The sequence below is a fragment of the Electrona antarctica genome (assembly GCF_951216825.1).
Source record: "Electrona antarctica genome assembly, chromosome: 12".
In the NCBI taxonomy this organism is placed as follows: domain Eukaryota; kingdom Metazoa; phylum Chordata; class Actinopteri; order Myctophiformes; family Myctophidae; genus Electrona; species Electrona antarctica.
In genome coordinates, this window is record NC_136793.1 from 21,861,094 (window position 1) to 21,880,512 (window position 19,419).

The 19,419-nt window shown below is 43.3% G+C and overlaps 1 protein-coding gene across 2 annotated transcripts; it reads right to left on the bottom strand.

Annotated features, from left to right (window-relative positions):
- Positions 1-2,304: 2,304 nt before the first annotated feature.
- On the bottom strand, positions 2,305-19,419 carry LOC306933788 (somatomedin-B and thrombospondin type-1 domain-containing protein). 2 transcript variants are annotated; one of them, XM_079516108.1, is made up of 5 exons: positions 18,937-19,419; positions 10,040-10,222; positions 8,942-9,032; positions 4,975-5,133; positions 2,305-4,762 (listed from the first exon to the last, which is right to left on the bottom strand). In XM_079516108.1, the coding sequence occupies exons 1-5, from the start codon at positions 19,181-19,183 to the stop codon at positions 4,657-4,659; spliced, it is 786 nt and encodes a 261-aa protein (XP_079372234.1). In that variant the 5' UTR covers positions 19,184-19,419; the 3' UTR covers positions 2,305-4,656. The 2 variants fall into 2 exon arrangements, with proteins under 2 accessions (XP_079372234.1, XP_079372233.1); XM_079516107.1 differs by having other exon boundaries at positions 10,040-10,225.

The following is a 19,419-nucleotide window of genomic DNA, read 5'->3' on the forward strand; positions in this document are numbered from 1 at the left end:
GCTTGGTCTTCAACCAGCCAAAATTCTCACATGTCTCCCCCCTGCTCCGCTCCCTGCACTGGCTCCCGGTCGCTGCCCGCACAGAATACAAAACTCTGATGTTGGCATTTAAAGCAACCAAAGGTATGGCTCCCCCATATCTTGCCAGCATGATTGAACCCTACAAACCCTCCCGCGCACTCAGATCAGCCAACGCAGGGAAGCTGGAAGTACCCTCACTAAAAACGCCGGGACAACGCTCCACACGTCCCAAACTCTTCTCCCTTCTGGCCCCAAAACTGTGGAATGCACTTCCCGTTGCAATCAGAACTGCAGCATCACTCCCGATCTTCCGCCGTAGTCTGAAAACCCACCTTTTCAGACTCCATCATGGCCCATAGCACTTACCCTACCCCCTTAGACAGCACTTCTTAGACTTATATAGCATTTGAAACAGACTTATAGCATGTCATGTAGACAGCACAATAAGTGCATTGTATGTAGTCATAGCACTTCATAGTATATATGTACAGCATAGTATAGCACATATGTGTAGTTTATATGTATAGTGTCATTATATAGATATGTTCTAGTTATAGTTTATATGTATAGTGTCATTATATAGATATGTTCTAGTCACGGTCTTAGCTTACGCATGTTTCGCGATAAATGCATTTTGTTACATATGTGATGTATTCCCATGCTTTTTGTTCTTGCCTATTGTAAGTCGCTCTGGATTAAGAGCGTCTGCTAAATGCCTAAATTGTAAATTGTAAATTATATCGCTCAACTCTAGGGTAGTGTAGCCTGCCTACTCAAGTCCGCCTCCGCCATCAATGGACGGAAGTCACCCGTGGGCCGTGGGTTCACTCTCTTCACGCCGTCCGTGGGGCCGTGTGGTCTTTGAACAGCTGTCTTGTCGAAAGCAAACAGTGACCGCTCTGCGACAAAGGCTGCCAGTGATGGAATGCCCTTCTTTTCAGCAGACGTAATCCCAGAACACACTGCTGTCGGACCCCATCAGGCACTGGGCCAGAGACAGGCCTTCCTGCCCTTTAGAAAGCAGGTTACGTAGCGGCAGGGCCGCCAGGGGGTAAAGCCTATACTTCAGAGTGGCTGACGGCATTCTATTGCCACTGTTGTAGGAAGAGAAATATAAAGAGTTGTGCTGACGGCGGGGAGTTTAGTACAGAGCAGAGAAGAGGAAGGGAGGAGTGTGTTTGTTGCTATAAACTGGGAAGGGATTGTAGAGAGTGAGGGAGTAGTTGGAAGTCTACTAAAATCAAGTGGTCACATCACTAGGGATTGCACTAACATATAAAGGTTAAAGGAGTTCACCCCAAAAAATATATATTTTCTATCAATTGCACACCCCATGAAGCCTATTTTTTTGACGAGTCATCGGTCAGTAAGAGACTCAAGAGACCGATGACCCGGATTATATTGCATTATTGTTACTATTATTCTGTCAAAGATGGTCTAGTCTAGCAATATTATTGGCTATGTTATAAAGCATTTGTGTGGACAAGGTTTGCTAGTAAGTAGCCTGAGCTAATGTGTTAAGTTTCTGGTCTAGAGGGGCGGGTCGTGGCAGAGATTTGCGCACGCCCTGATTGGATCTCACTGATCTGTCAGTCACCCCCGGCCCCACCTCTCCCCCCTGGTGCAGCGCAACATCACATCATTTGGAGCGACGCCCACCCGGAAGGGTTGACTCCCACTTTTAGACCAGAGTGGCCAATGCGTTCCTCCAGGCTTTCATTTTTTGCGCCGACGAAAATTAAAGCCTGGAACCGAGGCTAGCTAGTAAGTACCTACCGACAGCGTCTTAACATGTAACCTCTGAGGGACAGTCAAGCTAAGAATGTAACAAAAATGTGTTGATGGATCCATGTTTGCATCATATCACACTCGACCTCGACTTACGACCCTACTCTCCTTTTAACTGTAGCCTAATGGCAGCATGTGAACCCTGGTTTAACAGTGAGGATATATACTTATAGGACTGCTGTGTTCACACCAGTAATTGCTAGGAGGGAGAAGTCAGCAATGTTAATGGTCGTCTTCGATTATATTCAGTCACGGTATGTTAAGCCCAATTTATACTTAGTCGGACAATGGTGTCTCACGCCGACAATAGCCAAACTACAATCATTTTATATTGTTAATATAAGTACCTCATAATGGTACAATACTTGAGTAAATGTACTTATCTTTACACCATCGCATACAAGCAAATAAAAATACATGACAAGATGAGAAATTATGGTATATTTGTATGTTTATTTTCACTAATGGAAAGTGTACAAGAGTATGTTGTGTTGCTGCACTAAAATGATCATTTGCTTCAAAATAAATAAACACAAAGAGACAATCGAACACACGAGAGGATACCAGACGTGTTCCTGAACTCGGCAACACTAATTACTGTACTGGGTTCATCTGTAGTGCATTCTAAAGACTCTCAAAATTGACAACACAGGAGAGAGGAGAGGAGGAAAAGGAGACACAGCTGTGTGCCCATGAGGCTTTGGGGGAGCATTGGGAGGAGATGGTGCTAATAAGCAATGGGAGTGAATAATTATCTGGCCTGACAACAGGGCTACAGAAGTGTGAGTCATGTTGGATGATGCCTTACTAGGCTTACTGATAAAACTCACCTGTTTATCTAATACGATTTTAAATGATAAACAAAATTAAAAGATGTTAGCTTTCAGTCATGGACACACAGTAGAAAGAGAAGCACTGAAATGAGTGTCCGTACAAAATACCTAGGCAACCATTGACATCATTGAGTAGATCACTGCTCAGGAACAGGATGGTTACTCAACACCCATTCTTGGGGAGTAAACTACAAGAGACAATTGATTATAGGACAGCGACGTCTAGCTACAATAGGTGAGTTTTCAGCACCTCTGATGCCTTGTGAACGAAAGGCTTTTGGACTGGGTGCAGCCAGAAAAAGTATATATATTTCTTTACTGGTGGATAAACAAAACTAAAGCTATCACATATACAGTACATCACACTGACACAAATAGAAAATAGAAATTGTATATATTTATGCATAATCAAAATGCAGTTGCATTCATGGAGGTAGACACTATAAACATGTAGGCTATTCCTTATGCACTTTGATGTAATCTCTGTTGTTGGACTGTTAGTGAAAAATGCAACATTACATGTTAGACATGTTATAACTCTTCTCCTTTACTTTCATTGGTGTTGAATTAATTAGAAATCCAGTTGACAACAACACCCCACCTTTTACTACTCAAAGCCCCAAGATCTTATTAGAGGAGCCATCCTACACTGTTTCTACACCACACGTGCTTCTGAAAACATCAGCTTGGTGCACAACAGTGTTGATTTCGTCAACTAAAACTATGACAAAATGTTCGTCGACTACCTTTTTTCCACGGACGAATACTGATAAAAACTAAACAAAAACTAAGCTACTGTATGATGACTAAAGACTAAATATACTGACCATTTCGTCGACTAAAATGTTAGGGAGGGACTAGTGAAGAAGAGATCCAGTAGAACTAAGACATTACACTAAGTCTAAGACATTAGTCATGTTTGTGTTTGGTTACGCTCTGAAAATGGCTCACAACGCACTGAACGCAGCACTACGTTGTAGATCGGCTATTTTCAACATGCAACCAAGTGTAAAATTGTCCATTACGAGTCAACGCCATCAAGGCCCGCCCAAATACATTTTTGTCGACAAAATCAATTCTAGATTCAGTCAACTAAAGACTGACTAAAACCTTTCAGATGACTAAAATAGGATAATAGGACTAAAACTAAATTAAATTGTATTCCAAAGAAACTAAACTAAATCAAAATTTGCTGTCAAAATCAACACTGATCAGAAGCACAAAGAGCTCGGTGCAAAGTCTACAGGCGACCATGGCAACTACTGGGACATCACTGAGAGCAACATAACCCACAATCCCAATAATACAATCTTCATTAAAAAAATAATAATACAAAAATCTTACATTCACATCCATAGATGTAGTATTTCAATTACTCTATGTACTAAAACAATAAATAATAAATCATTTTAGACTACTACTGTTTTCAAATAGTAGTATTTATTGTTGTATTATTGCATTTGTCATTTAGTTGTTCACGGATTCTTTTTCTGTAAATGCATCTGTAATTTTTGTTATTGTGTACAGGTTTTAGAAAGCATCAGTTATGATTTATAGGTCATATTAAAAATATAATCGTTAATGTTTACAATAATACAGTACAATAATATAGTAGGCTTATAATATAATAAAATATACCCATGGCCAATGTCTTGAGATAATCACAAGACAGTACATTTTCAAGGCATCTTAACGATGTCTAAAAGATTCAGTGGTAAAAAATAAAATTAAAAAAAATGCATAGCTGTCACTGTGCTTTGGAGGAGAATAAAGTACATAGTGTGGTGTAAAAATATAGGTTTACAATATTTCTGAGTGCATAGTATGAGTGTATACGGTACCAAGTATGAGGTGGATTTGGTAAAAAAAATGGCAGGACACCACAGATCTCCTCTAGTCACGCTGCACTCGGGGAGTCTGTATTTAGATGGCAGGGTTCTCCTTGGCTGAGTCGGAGCTGCTGTAACCATGTCCCTGCATCATGGGTGATAGGGTTTGTGATGTGGCGGGCGACTCACACGAACAGCACCGAATACGGTGGGCACCGGCAGCCGTCTGAGGATGACACTCGCTCCCACGAGCCGTGACATCCAGGCGCAGAGGCTGCAGTCCAGAATGTTCTAGGAATTCAACATGAACATTGATTTAGAAAAGAACAACAGACGATCCGGGTAAAAGAGGAATAGCCTATATTTAATTAAAGGCAACTGCCAACATGTTTCGACCATGAGAGGTCTTCATCAGGGCGAAAAAAGGCAATGAATGAACATTGATTTGCGATTCGGATTTTACTGTGTAGGTAATACTGTAACTCTGGTTTGTGGTTTCTTACTTGGTGTTCTCTAGTCCATCGCCACTACAGCGGTCTGTCTTGGACATGGCATCACTCTGGCACTCTACACAGACCAGTCTCTCTCGGACCAGCTGGGCACTCCACAGTTTGAGTTTGCATGCTGGCATAACCAGTTTTATTCGCAGGTACACACAATAACTGGAGAGAGAGAGAGAGAGAGAGAGAGAGAGAGAGAGAGAGAGAGAGAGAGAGAGAGAGAGAGAGACACAGACCGACAGACAGACAGACAGACAGTCAGACAGAGAGTGAGCGAGACAATCATCCAGAAGTTCATGGATATTTTTGTCATACATTCAGAAGTTAAAGGCTCATTTTCCTCTACTGAAGGACCCCGTGAATATTTGGAACTGAAATCCAGACACTCACTCTGCAGGGTGAACCCAAGCCAAAATACACAGCTGGGCTTTGAGATTACTCTAAGAAACCCAGATAGTAAACAGACTGCCAGTCACAACGCATCATACTGAACCAGTATCTCATTGTTTGAATCAAGTCTAGGCTGTTATCATTCTCTCATGGTGTATGCCACTACAAACATCAGCAAAAAAAGAAAAATAAAGAAAATAAATCCATCCAGGAAACCTTCAGAAGTACCTGAAGAGTTACAGGCTGTTTTAAAATACTCTAAAATGCCATTCTTCTGTCTTCTTCTGCCTTGAAGTTGAAGCAATCAGCAATCAGCAATCAACCTATGATGGACTGATGAAAGACACCTGGAGGTCTGACGTGACCCCTCAAATTAAGTTGGATCAGTAACTACAATCACACAAGAAAAAAGACTGTTAACCACTGGAAGACCCATGAGGTTGGTGTTGTGGCATTATTCATCATCATTTTTCAACCGCGGTCAAGATCACAGATTTCACAATGCCACACCAGATTTCCCAGTCCTTCATTGCCATCCCCAGTTCCTGCTTACTGATGCATGTGTCCCTAGCGATAACATCAGGGAACAACAGTTTTCTACCTCTGGTCTGCTTTGAGGCAGGATTCCAGAGAAGGGAAGATATATATGATCAGCTCTGTAGCAGTGGCCAGCAAACTGTGTTCTTCTGGATCTGACTAGTGAAGAAACACAGGGAAGGTTGCCGTATATTAGTCGATGGGTGGCTCTTCCAAGAGATATTTTGCGCTCTCATTAGAAGGCGGGTGTAAGTGCCATCCAGCCATTTTCTTGTAGATCATCGGCTATATTCAGTGAAAGGATTGCAGGAATTAATAAACTCTTGTTTTCCTTATTTTGCCTTTGTTTTCCTTTTTATGTACAATTCAGTTAATTGTCAATAAGGTGGGCATAATAAGCTTCAGTTTCAGCCCTTTCCTTTTCGGTCTATTGTAAAACATTAACCTTTTTTTAATATATTGTATGTACAAGTACAACTGATGTGATAAATGACCGAGACAAATAAACGAAGATGGATGGATGGATTGATGGATTATGAAGGTCATATTCTATCACTGGTAAACATAATGCTAACATCGAACCAAATTGAAAAAATCTCACTATACAATCACATGTAGTGGGAAAAAAGAAGGGGACCTACTATAGAGCCCTGGGTGACTCCGGTCAACATATATAAGGTTGACGTCAATAAGCAACTCAATCCTTTTCCATTTCAGTGTGTCCAAGCAGGTTCATGATCACCGTCCTACACAGTAATATCAGCCTTGCTCATACTGTGAACTACTTGTTTTCCAGTTCACTGTGTTCTCTATGGCAGATACTTTGAACTTGAGTCCTATTTGTTTTGTCTCTGATCCACTTGGTTGTGACTAAAAATGATCCGCATTGGGATTGTTTGCTAAATGAACCTTTGCTGCAAAACCGCGATCACACCCAGAATTTACAAGTACGTCAGAATTATACCAAGACAATGGGATGACACTTGCACCATCTCTTTCATAACGGACCCCTTATTTGTGAACCGCTTGCATTGCGGTTCACATTTTATATAATCTGGTTGCAATCAAGCCATACATTTTAATTTGAAGAAATATTGAGCAACAACAAGAAATTCAATGCTGCAAACAATAAGCAAAATAAAGCTTTAACCACAGACAGGAAATCTTGTTTTGGCTTAATTCTGTGTTAAGCTATATGTACATTAAAACTGCGATCTGGAACTTTAGTGAATACAAATGTATTTTGACCAACCTGTACAGTATGTTGTTAATACATACAATGAACTAGCACATCTGTGGTGGTTGGAGCTGGAGGTGGTCTACCTGGCTGCTCTTTTAGTTGATAACTGGTGCCTGAAGCTCAAAGCGTAATATCTCCCCTGGGCAAGCAGGTGTTCTATTTTAACTCAATGATAGAAATGTTATCTCTTACGCAGGAGACCTAAATCCCAGGAATTCTTACACAGTGTCTTGCAATAAGGCTGATGCTGATAATTTTGCACACCCTATACAGAGATCATAATTTCATCCCATTTTGGCAACATTTAGACCCTCATTTTCTGGGTCAATTTCCAAGACACTGTTGGCAACTAGTCAGCGTGCCAGATGTTCATGTGAAATCAGCCTAGCACTGTTAATCATAGATAAGGCCTCACATTTAGGAGTAATCCACTTCCAATCCTCGCTTGCTTTGTGCTTCAGTCAAAACACAGGTATCCGATGTCCACTTTAATTTGGGTAAAAGGCTCTGTTTAGCCAGGAAACAGGCCAAGATGCGTGTTCCCTGGGTTCTGATTGTCCTGACACTGAGCCCCATCCACAATCAGCTTTAATCAGAGGTGACGTGCAGGCAGAAAGGTTTTGCCCTTTACATGGATTAGTACTGCCAATCATCAATCATCAATCAGATCATCACACAAACATACAGTGACAAACATAACTGTCGTGAAAGTAATTTTTCAAGCATAGTTTGTGCCTAATGGTAACCTTTGCTTAGTCTCAAATTTCTGATCTTTTGCTACCAAGGGTGAAAACAAATTCTGAGACAAACTCAAAACATAGAAATGATACCGATTTGTAAAGCAACACAGGAACCCCAGCTAGTGTTTTTGGTCGTCCAACAGTTTCTTAACCACTCTATGGAAGCAGCGGCTGCATGGCGGTGCGCTGAACGCAAAAAGTGTCGTTCTTGATTGTTACGTGCACGCGAATCACATGCGTGCTGCGTGCATGGGGCCTTTTGATTTGGTGAAGCGCCAGGGCCCTTGGAGGGGGCAGGCCTAGGTTGCTAGATGTGAGGGCCGCAACATTTTTTGAGGCATGGCTTTCTGAAATTACGTCATATATCATAGGCCAGCCAAGTATATGGACTTTAATGTTTATCTAGCGCAGTAAGACCTAGACGCAAGACGTTATCTCGCTTAAAGAAATAGCCTACATCTTGTAATATATATACTATATATATATATAATTGAACCCAGGTCTTCTGCGCAGGAATATCTGCCACTAAGCTAAAATGTGAGGTCGACTCGGGGGGAGATACCAGTATTGTGCTTTGAGCTTCAGGCAATACCACTGAACCAGTACTGTTCCTACCCGATCACGGCCAAAATGTCTCAGTAGAAGAGCAGGAAGACCACCTCTATCCACTGCAGATGTTAAGTTATGTTGTATTCTGTGTGCCAAGCTCATGGCTCATGACTGCAAGTTGACTGCTGATGGTAGCCCAATCTCAGTTGTCCGGTCTTGACCTTGACCACGTCTGAGCAAAAGGTAAAAACTGTAGCCTACTAGTAGATACTATTGGAAGTTATGAGCCACAAGCCATGGCTCATGGCCCATGGCTCACAGTTAAACCTTCAGGTTTTCAGTAGATACCATTTTAGTAGAGTCTGTGTAGTAGTTAATCTTACACCCACCAACTGTACATCCCTTACATGTGCACATGACTATATGCTATAGAGACAAAGTAGGGAGTAGGCTGTATGGGTCAGTAATCTCACACTGGTGTTTGTATTAGTTGCCTGCTAATGGAAGCCCCTACCTGGGCCTCTCCTCCTTCATCAGCATGTGTGGTCGTCTCCAAGGGTCCTTGAAGTTCCTCTTGAATGAATCAGGCAGGATCTTTGCCACCTCTGCAAGGAGTGGGATTGTGGGAAAAAGCAATACTTTAAAACCCTATCATGTCACGTTATAAGTGAAAAAAAAAGAAAAAAGTGAGCTGGTGTGCACATCCAACCCAACTGGGCTCAGGAGCAGAAAACTACAAAAGAAATAAATACTTTTGGACATATGGGCCTTCATCTATTCTGGCTTTGAATATTTCCTCCTTTTATAAGAGGGAGACGACACATGGGTATAAACACAGACACACATTTCAAGTCTCACTCGCAATATCTTCTCCATATCTTCATATGATTCATTGACCCAGGGTTATTGGAACTTAGAAAATAAGTACTATTATTGCGTAAAGCATTGACTGTGTAAACCTGGGCCTTTCTTGGAAGTCTTGCTTTGCTTGTTTCACTAATCACTACTAGGAAAGTGATTCAACAGGAGAATGTGTCAGGTGGATTTGAAGCAGTGCAGCTGTAGATAAGGCTCTGGACCAGTTCATGTGTAAACATGATGCTAACTGTCAACAACAGCTACCTCAGAGAATATTGAAATGCCAAATGGATGTACTATAATTGTCCCCACAGAGTTTTGACCAGGTGTAGATGTGGTGTGGTGTGCAGTGTGGTCTGTGCAGAACTACCAGCCTGACTTAAGCCTGATTCAAAGTCTGATTCATACTTCGTCGTACAATGATACGCTTTGTCACATTGCAATGTGCTATGAGCTTGTAAATTGGCTATTTTCAGAATCACCAAATTAGGTATAAATTTGTCTTGAGAAGTTTGTTACCCCTTTAAGCCTTGAGCTGATGGGTGCCATTACCCATGTGTTTATGTTGGGTAAGTATCCGATATACCCTAAATACATTCTTCAGAGGCCGCAGGCAGCCATTGTCTTACAGTTTCGTAGACTACATGATTGCTACCTTTGCTGCCTTATAGAGGTGACACTAGGGAAATAGAAAAGTGTATACGACAGTAAAAGTGCAACATCTAATGACTGTCTATTGCTCCTTAAGCATTACCTTTGGAACTGCTGCAAACGACGTCGTTTCCGAAGCATCCTCTTCGCTGTTTGAGGTCAGGGCAGGGCGTGCCTCCGTTTCTCGGAGGAATGGATACTTGGCGACTCCGCTCCGTGCTGCCAATTCCACACAGAGACGTGCACGCTGACCAGGGACCCCATGGTCCCACCACGCAGTCAATGGCTGCTGGGGAAGCAGGGAGAAACTGAGATCAGCTGAGGGTTGGGTGAATTAAGAACAGCATTTGCTCTTACTTCATACTTGTCCATTTATTGTCTCCACCAGGCTGAAGGCATGGGGAGAGAGTATGTTTTGCACTCCGTCCGTGTGTGTGTGTGAGTGAGTCTGTGTGTGTTCGTCTGTCCGTCCGTCCGTCTGTCTGTGTACAGCTAATCTCCGGCACCGCTAATCTGGTCGATGCCACATTTTGCACACACACTCCCTGGATGCCAACGATGAACCTCTGGCCCAATATTTCCAGAACGGCCTGTTATAGCGCCACCAGGAGGCCGACTTTTGAAAATCATTTTTTTTACTCCTCCAGATTCTGTCCAAAACTCCCGCAAATAGTTACACACTATCTCTATAGTCATGTGTTCAAGAGCGCCACCAGGAGGCCACAACCTGAACTGCCCTGGTGGAGACCTGTGGCCGAGGGGCACTTTATCTAGTTGAAATTGGGTTGCCCTTGGCCTTAACCCATTTAGATCTGGTGTAACCTATACGCTGTAATACATTTCATGCCTCTGTGTCTCATATAGCAACATCATGTTTTTATTTGTATTGTTTTAAATAAGAATTTGAAGGTTTTCAGAATAGTATGTACAGTATGTAGTATGTAGACATAGCACTCTATAGTGTATACTCATAGTTTCATTGTAGATATTCTACTGTTAGATGGATGTTAGGTTCTTAACTTGCTGATGATTCTTGATGACTATGTCTATGTATTTGATGTATTACAAATGTGTTGCTTATTGTAAGTCGCTCTGTAAATTTCTAAATTAGTACTGAATATAATATTCACCAATCACCTACAGGTATGTCTGGAAGGGTGGCAAGTAAGTGCATCGTCAACAAAGCCAGACTCAGGAAGTCTATGTCTAGCTATGTCTACCCTACATTCTGTGTTCACCTCTGGTTTCTGTTAAGAAATACAAACTCCACTTGTGCACTAATGCGCGTGCGTGCATGTGTGTATGCGTATGCGTGTGTGTGTGGCGCGCACACACACACACACACACACACACACACACACACACACACACACACACACACACACACACACACACACACACACACACACACACACACACACACACACACACACACACACACACACACAGTAGCTGCAACAACAATCAAGTCACCCATTCATTCAGAGTCATTTTAACCAATTAAAGTGAAGGAGGCGGAAGCTCTATTAGTTAGATGTCTGCTATGATCAAAGCCAAACGTCTCCCAGAGTAATGAGGCCTGGACGAACAGATTTAACAGCTGAGAACAAACATTCAACAGTCTACTTCTCAAAAAGGGAATGACACACGAGTACACAGGCCCAAATGTCAATTTAAGAAGATGACATGCTAGTTTGGTGACACAATTGCAAAATGTGTTGGCATGCACTTTATGCGCATGTATTGTGCGCGCGTGACAAAAAAGATTTAATCACACAAAACACACACAAAATTAATTTTCATTCCAGCATTCTAAGCCTATGCTTAATTTGTCTGTATAATAAGCACATATAAGTCTTCAAGATAGTGGAAGCAGGTGCACACAGCTTGAACTCCGTTCATTGTCCTTTGTGGAATTATGGCATGTGAGGGGATAAATATACCATAACTGAATCTAATCCCCATCATTATATAATTTTCCTCACTCCGTCACCATAACACACTCACACACACGCACACACTTTGGACAATACCATACTGAGAAATTAAGCATGTGTGTATGAGAGTGAAAGCAAGTGAGTGAGTGAGTGAGTGAGTGAGTGAGTGAGTGAGTGAGTGAGTGAGTGCGTGCGTGCGTGCGTGCGTGCGTGCGTGCGTGCGTGCGTGCGTGCGTGCGTGCGTGCGTGCATGAGCGAGTGTGTGTGTGTTGTGTGAAAGAGAGAGGGAGAGAGGAAAATAATGAGAGAGCGAGAGCTTTCAAGGTGCCGCCTGCTCGGTTCATTCCCATGGTCCTGTTGGGGTGGTGGGGGGGGGGGGGGGGGGGGGGGGGCGTCTCAGTGACACAGGCAATCCACAAAGCCATTGTGGAATCTCTGCATTCCTGCACATTAGTGCTGCCTACCTGACGCTCGCCTTTCCCAGATAACCACACACACAAACACACACGCGCACGCACGCACGCACGCACGCACGCACGCACGCACGCACGCACACACACACAGCACTCATAGCACTGACCATTTATTTTCCCAAATACAACCCCCAACCGCTTTGAGCATGTTCCACCCTCAGTTGTCACTTACACAGAAAAACATTAGACATGTTGTAGTGACATAATAAATAATAGATTCTTCTTATATACGTTCCGCAGTCTCTATGACTATCCTTCCTTCTGAATATATAATATATATAATATAAAGAGAACATGTGAGGCAGGCAGAGCAGTTGTCAGACTCTGAGGTCTTTTGCTGCTGAGGGAAGGCCAACAGGCAGGGTGTGTCCCGCCAGGGTCCACTGGTTCCCGCACCCAAGAGGAAATGTGGGGTATTACCCCTCAGTGGTGACTGACTCTCCTCACACACTACCCCCCCCCCCCCCCACACACACACACACACACACACACACACACAGCTCAGAATGTGTCTGGAGGTCTCAGCCCATTGCCCCTGAGCCACCAGGGGTCACAAGGCAATTAACAAACATTGGTGGCCCCTGCTCGGTTGCTGGTACCACCGGCGCAAGAATTCCACCACCCACATGATAACACAGCTGACAGTCTGACACTGTCTGACCCGTGGGCACTTTACCGTAACTGCTGTCCGCTGCACCCCTCCTGTCATCGACAACATCTCCAAAAATAACCTCTGACCCCCGGACCCCCCTGGTGCTGGTGCTTGTCAGCATGTTCAGCTTTTGTCCCCTCAAAAACTGAATAGCAACTGTGTTGACTGATGCATGATGATGATGATTCACATCAATGGACTTTTGGCAAATTACAATAGTTGCTAAGACTTCAATGTATGGCTGTATAGAGTGTGCAGTAGCAGAAAGGAAAAGAGAGAAAGAAAATAAATCACACCTGTGTGAAGTGAGCGGTGGAACTAGAAAGAAAAAAAATCACACCTGTGTGAAGTGAGCAGTGGAACTATACTGTAATTGTTATACTGTACTCATATACTGGTACTGTAGTCAGTGTGAAGCTCAACAGCAGACACTCGAAAAAGACTGGTGTTACACTAAAAACTCAGCTTCCCATCATGCACCTGTGTCCTGTGCACAGTGTGAAGCTCAACAACGCCACATTCTCTAATGTTGGTATCCTAAACAGACATAGGTACCCTAAACAGATATAGGGAGTCGGGACACACAAAGCTACATGATGGAGACGGTGTGCCCACCGCTCAAAAAATGGACAGATTTTACTTCGTAGAATGAATGAATGCAAAGCAATGTGGATGTTTTGATTGCTTGGGGAGAGGGTTATTTCCCATTTAAAAATCCCATTTGAAAGTCTATGCAAGTTCCTCTGCTTTGGCAGGCAATCTCAAGGCAGAAACTAAAGCTAAAGAGTGTGAGATGGATTGCCTTGCCAGTGAGATGGGGCTACATCCATCTCTTTCTTCCTCTACTCCATTTTATGGTTTAATAACAAAGGGGTTATAACTTATGAACCTGCTATCAGACCAGCCGTACCAGTTTTCATTGTTTACGTCCATTTATCTGTCTGTCCCCCCACTATCCCATCTCCCCATCTGTCCTCTTGTTTTGTCCTGCAGCCCCCCACCCCTTTCCTTCCTCCTCCCCTCCCCCACCTCCTCCTCTCTGATGGGACCCAGATGTCCAGCTGTTGCACAGGACCACAGCACCTCCAACCTCCCCCCCCGCCACACACACACACACACACACACACACACACACACACACACACACACACACACACACACACACACACACACACACACACACACACACACACACACACACACACACACACACACACACACACACACACACACACACACACACACACACACACACACACCCCCTGTACAGGGAACCATTAAACCCAGTTAATAATGTTGTACAACAAGCATAAACCCTAATAGGTGTGGTAAGGACACAGGCCTAAACCGTAATAACAGGCTTGCTTCTCTCAGTGTTTCCTGCAGACACCGCAGAGCGAGCTGAGCGGACTAAGGGGACTCATTTACAAACACAGCTGAGACAGCTTTTGTGAAAATAATTAACAAATGAATAAATAAAGATGTTATAAACTGCTGCTGAGATAGAGATACTGTAGGTTAATCCGAGGAGGGAAATTGGGATTGTGACAGTAGCGAGGGATAGGATACAGGTGAACGCAATGGAAGTCAGGAGATCAAATGGCACATAAGAGTGAAGACATGCACAAGCTATCTTGTGCTCGAAAAACAAGACTTATAATAATAACACTGTGGCTCCCATGTGGATCTCTCTGTCAAGTCAAGTCTATGTCAGTTGTTTATGACATCAGTCACATCGCGTCTATGATGTCAGTATTACTGTAGTGTCACTAGTCATCCCCAAATTTGGCCAAAGTTTCAGCCCAATCCGAACTGCTTTAACTTCCAGTATAAAATGTTTTAAAAAGTTGAATATTTCAAAAAGTATAATGTGACGCAGCCAAAAGCAATTTGGCGTGGAGCGGTCATGGTTCAAGATTAGCCCCGGGCAGGCAGACTGATAGACACGCACGCAGTGCCACACAGTAGTACGCACGCACGCAAACACATTACACACGCACACACACTGTACAAACAGACCCTCTTCTAGATGGCTCTGCCCCTACAGTGCCGTAAAAGAAATGACTTAAGTCCGAAGAAAAGAAACAATGTCTTGGATGTAACTCTAACTATAGTCTGATTTGGCTGAAACGTTTCAATGAAGTATTGGGAACTTGAATTCAGTGTTCATGTTCATGTTTTTCTGATGCATCCGAGGTTTGGATGTCATTTTTTTTATTTTGTCTCGCATCGCTCCCGACATGTTAACGTTTCTGGCGAAAGGTAAACAGAGTGAGCTAACGCTAATAATAGCTGATCGTTACAATGGTGGCCTCCAGGCCGGGAAACCGTAAATGAAGATGACCAAATATAGTCAAAAACCCCTGGCAGGGTTTACCTACACTCTTCTGCCACCTCATGGAACAGAAAGAATTAAGTTGAAAAGCTACCATAACTAACCTCAACCTACTCTGGGAAGGCACGCTAGTCAACTCAGGAATGATGCAAGTTGGGAACGATGCAAGTTAGTAATGCATGCAGCATGCTCCACCCTGCTATGCAATACCTGTTGCACCTAATGCCTGTACCTGTTGAAACCTAGTGCGTTACCCGTTACAAATAACGTTAGATTTACAATCAACTAGAAAATGGGCTTGAGATGCTCGTCAAGTGCATTCTGGCATCGTGCGGATGAGATGTAACCACTGAGGATTTTGCTGTGTATGCTTGGGTGTATTCAACCCGTGTACCCCTAAAGAGTTCCCCCCATACGGTCATCAGAGCCATATGAGTAGCAATCAGCAGGGAGAAGCTTTAACATTTCTGCTCCCCGGGAGAGCAAAACATACTCCCTTTCCCCACTTCCCCGTCAGTGTGTATTCTACCTGAATACTAGGAGAAACAGAAACAGGACAGAAAGCCATAACTACAACAGCTGGCCAGTCTCAGCACAGCAGTGCCAAACCCTCGGCTACAACCACGGCCACGGCCCACACCATGGTCGGGAGGGGGTGGTTGGGGGGGGGGGGAAGAAAGGAAAACATCCTGGCATAACAACATGCTCTGGAGGCAGAGGAAAGGAAAACAGAAGGGATAAGTATGAGGGAGGAGAGAGGAGGATGACCAGATGAATGATGGTCAGACCTCTGGAGCATTTGAGGGAAAGTGTGTCCTGTTGAGGTGAGAACAACCAGACGCCACAGTATAAAATCCTCAGTAACTTACATTGGAAATAAGTTAATTAACACTGAGAACTTTGCTGTGAGTTTATGCCTACAATCCAAACACAATGGGATTAAGATTGATGATTATAATGAAATGTTTACACACATCCCCAACAGCTGCTGTGTGGCAACAAGCGTGGTTTCGAGTGTGTCAAATGTTATCATTATTAAGCATTTGTTTCCATTGGGTTCAAACACGTCTTTCTAACTTTCCTCTGATGTCACCCACCAAGACAGGCCTTTACTCACCTGCAGCTGACAGGGGGTTAATTATAGACCAGGACAGACCATAGGGACAGATGCTGCACAGACTGTTGCGCTGCCTTACAGAGCTGCAGAATCAGGTTCAGATGAGTCTAACGGCAGGCAAGAAAACATAGAGGTGCTTCAACTGGAGCCGAAGTGACACAATGCAGTAAAGGTTTCAGAGAGAAGAAGAAGGGAGGGGAGAGAGAGAAGGGTTTCAGAATAGACATTTTGCAAGAGAGGTAGTCGTGTTTATTTTTACCTCAACGTCTTGTAAAACACATTGACCCATACTGGGTTCATAGGTCACAGCCAGGTTTACAAAGCTGCATGTGACAAACACACCAGAACAGGCTAGACACTCCAGTGTATCTCTATCCTGTCAAAACAAAGTTCCAAACACATCTTCCCCTCAAAGCCTCTAAAATAGTCAGTATTTGGATAGTTTGAGCCGGCGTACAAACAGCACTTCCCAATAAAACCAGACATCAGTAACTGCATGAGTAGTGAAACAATTTCATTGAAACTAAATCTAAACACTTTAAAAACTGAGGTCATAAAAATGTTTCACTGCTGTTCATCCTGTGAAGGGAACAGTACTTTATCTGCATAATTTATGAAGTAGCCCCTGCTATATGATTCACTGCATGTAAGCTCTGGTTCCCAGGGACTGTTCTGTTCTGCTCGGCACTGGCTCTGTCACACAGACACGCAACTTGCGTGGACCTTGCGTGACGCAACGTCCACTGTGTTAATCGCCTCAGTCTGGAAGCCGTTAGAGGGACCTTTCAGCGGCCCCCTGCTGTCAAATACAGTATGGGGATGACTCAACACATGACCTGGGGTGGTGTCATGGGCTTTATCCTGTCATATTTCAGCTTGGCAGACCCAGAGGAGAGAAACTGGACCTGGATATGGTTATATTGGAATCTAGTCAGCTGGTTGTGAGATGACCTAATGATAAATGTTGCATCAACAACCTATACAGGCCGGCAGGTTGGATTTTGACTGGGTTCAGTTGACTTGTTCCTTATAAAGTGCAATAGGGCCCTGTCAGATGGTCAGCGTTACAGTATTCTTCTACACATTCTGTGTTTTAATGATCAAGCTCAGCTACAGTGTGTTAATAACACAGATAAATAGTTCAAATAGTTTTGCCTTAAACACTGGGGTCTATTAAAACACTGTGAGGAAGGCCATGCAATGCATGAGCCAGTTTGGATGGATGAAGGAACCAGCCAGTTCACATCACAACACAGAGAGAGCTCTCAAACAAAAAGGTCCACTGTGTATACTTTTAAATGTGCCTAAAGAGAGGGATCACTGCTGTGTTTTAAGTGCACTTGGAACTTAAGATCATCCCTATAGGTGCTTGTTAGTGCTCACTTAAAACAAGGGTCCTGCTCTGAGGCCATCTATACAGAGATAATCACGGTATCTGAACTCAGGATGTTTCTTTCTACAAAGAGGTACAAAGAGCCTTGCAGGTTGGAGTACATCCCAGGAAATCTGTAGTAATAATCGAACTCTGAGTGAGTGCAATAGACTCTTGTGACACCAATTTAGTGTTAAATTACCAATCTGGAATTTACATTGCTCTAGTCTCTCTCTCTCTCTCACTCACATCTCACACACAGTTTAACTTCGACTGTAATCCTGACCATGTTTGGCTGTCTGTTCCCATGGCTTCCATTCGGCTGTTTGCCCATATATAGTCAGCTGTAATGTTCCCCCTGACACTTACCTCTCTTTTAATAATTTATTAATTAATTTACTTCCATATACATTCATTCAGCTTAACAAGCTGCACATCTATCTATCTATCTATCTATCTATCTATCCGGTATAAAGACAGAGACATAGAATATATCGATAAATGATGGTTTAGCAAATTTTTGGAGAAACTGCGTTACCAGACATTCATTTAATTCCATATCCCCTCAGCCTTAACCTTTTTCATAACTGATCTAATCCTAAACCTTAACCCTTACCGTAACCTTATAATCCATATGTAAAACTGACATCAAATTGTGAGTATCAATTTAGTCCTCTATATGCAGTCCCCAATTAACTGGTTTTGTCCCCAAATGTGGGCTGTCAGGCGCGCGTGCGCGCTCTCTCTCTCTCTCTCTCTCTCTCGCTCTCTCTCTCTCTCTCCCAACCCAGACAGAATAGGTACACAAGCAAGCCACTGTCCAATAGCAATATCTCACCTCAAAACGTTGTCATCTGTGACCAGAGCCACTTGAAGCAAACATCAATAATAAACAAAGGCAGACAGACAGCTATGTGAAGTATGTCTCACTGTCTCCGTGTCACCCTGGCCTGTGCCAATTCATTAACCATCTCAAACGGTAAAACAAAGAAACAGGCATCTCTCCATCACTGGATGATACTTCTGTAGTAAACAATGCAAGAAAAGGGTGTTTTATAGGTGTTTTGTTCCTTGGGATATCACTTTCATCATACTTACAGAACAAGCAACTCACCAGATACTTGACACACTAGCTGATAGTCCTCGCAGCAGTCTCCCGTTTTCTGACAGTAGGTATCACAATAGCAGATCGTCTTTCGTTTGCTGTACTCGGAACATTCGTTATTTCGTCCTGTGCAGCAGTTGGGGCTTTCTCTCTCCCCACACCCCGCTTCAGCTTGTGAAAGAATCACCGCTAAACATCCACACATAATGAGCCTATAACGCGCTGAAGTCCATCCATGCGCTCCCATGATGGACATGTGGCTGGCCGCTCAAGGACGGTGGCCCCGCACACTCGCTTTGCTGTTTTAATTGTATCCTGTCTTTTCTGGATGGCGTTTCAATTAGCTCAGCAGCTGCAGCTCAAGTACTAATGAGATAGATCAACAAGCAACATGCATGGTTTGAGGTTCGTCGAGGAAACAAAATCAACAATTTAACAGCACTTTTCAGACAAAACACTTGGTCACCTACTACACGAACTACTGGTGCGTAA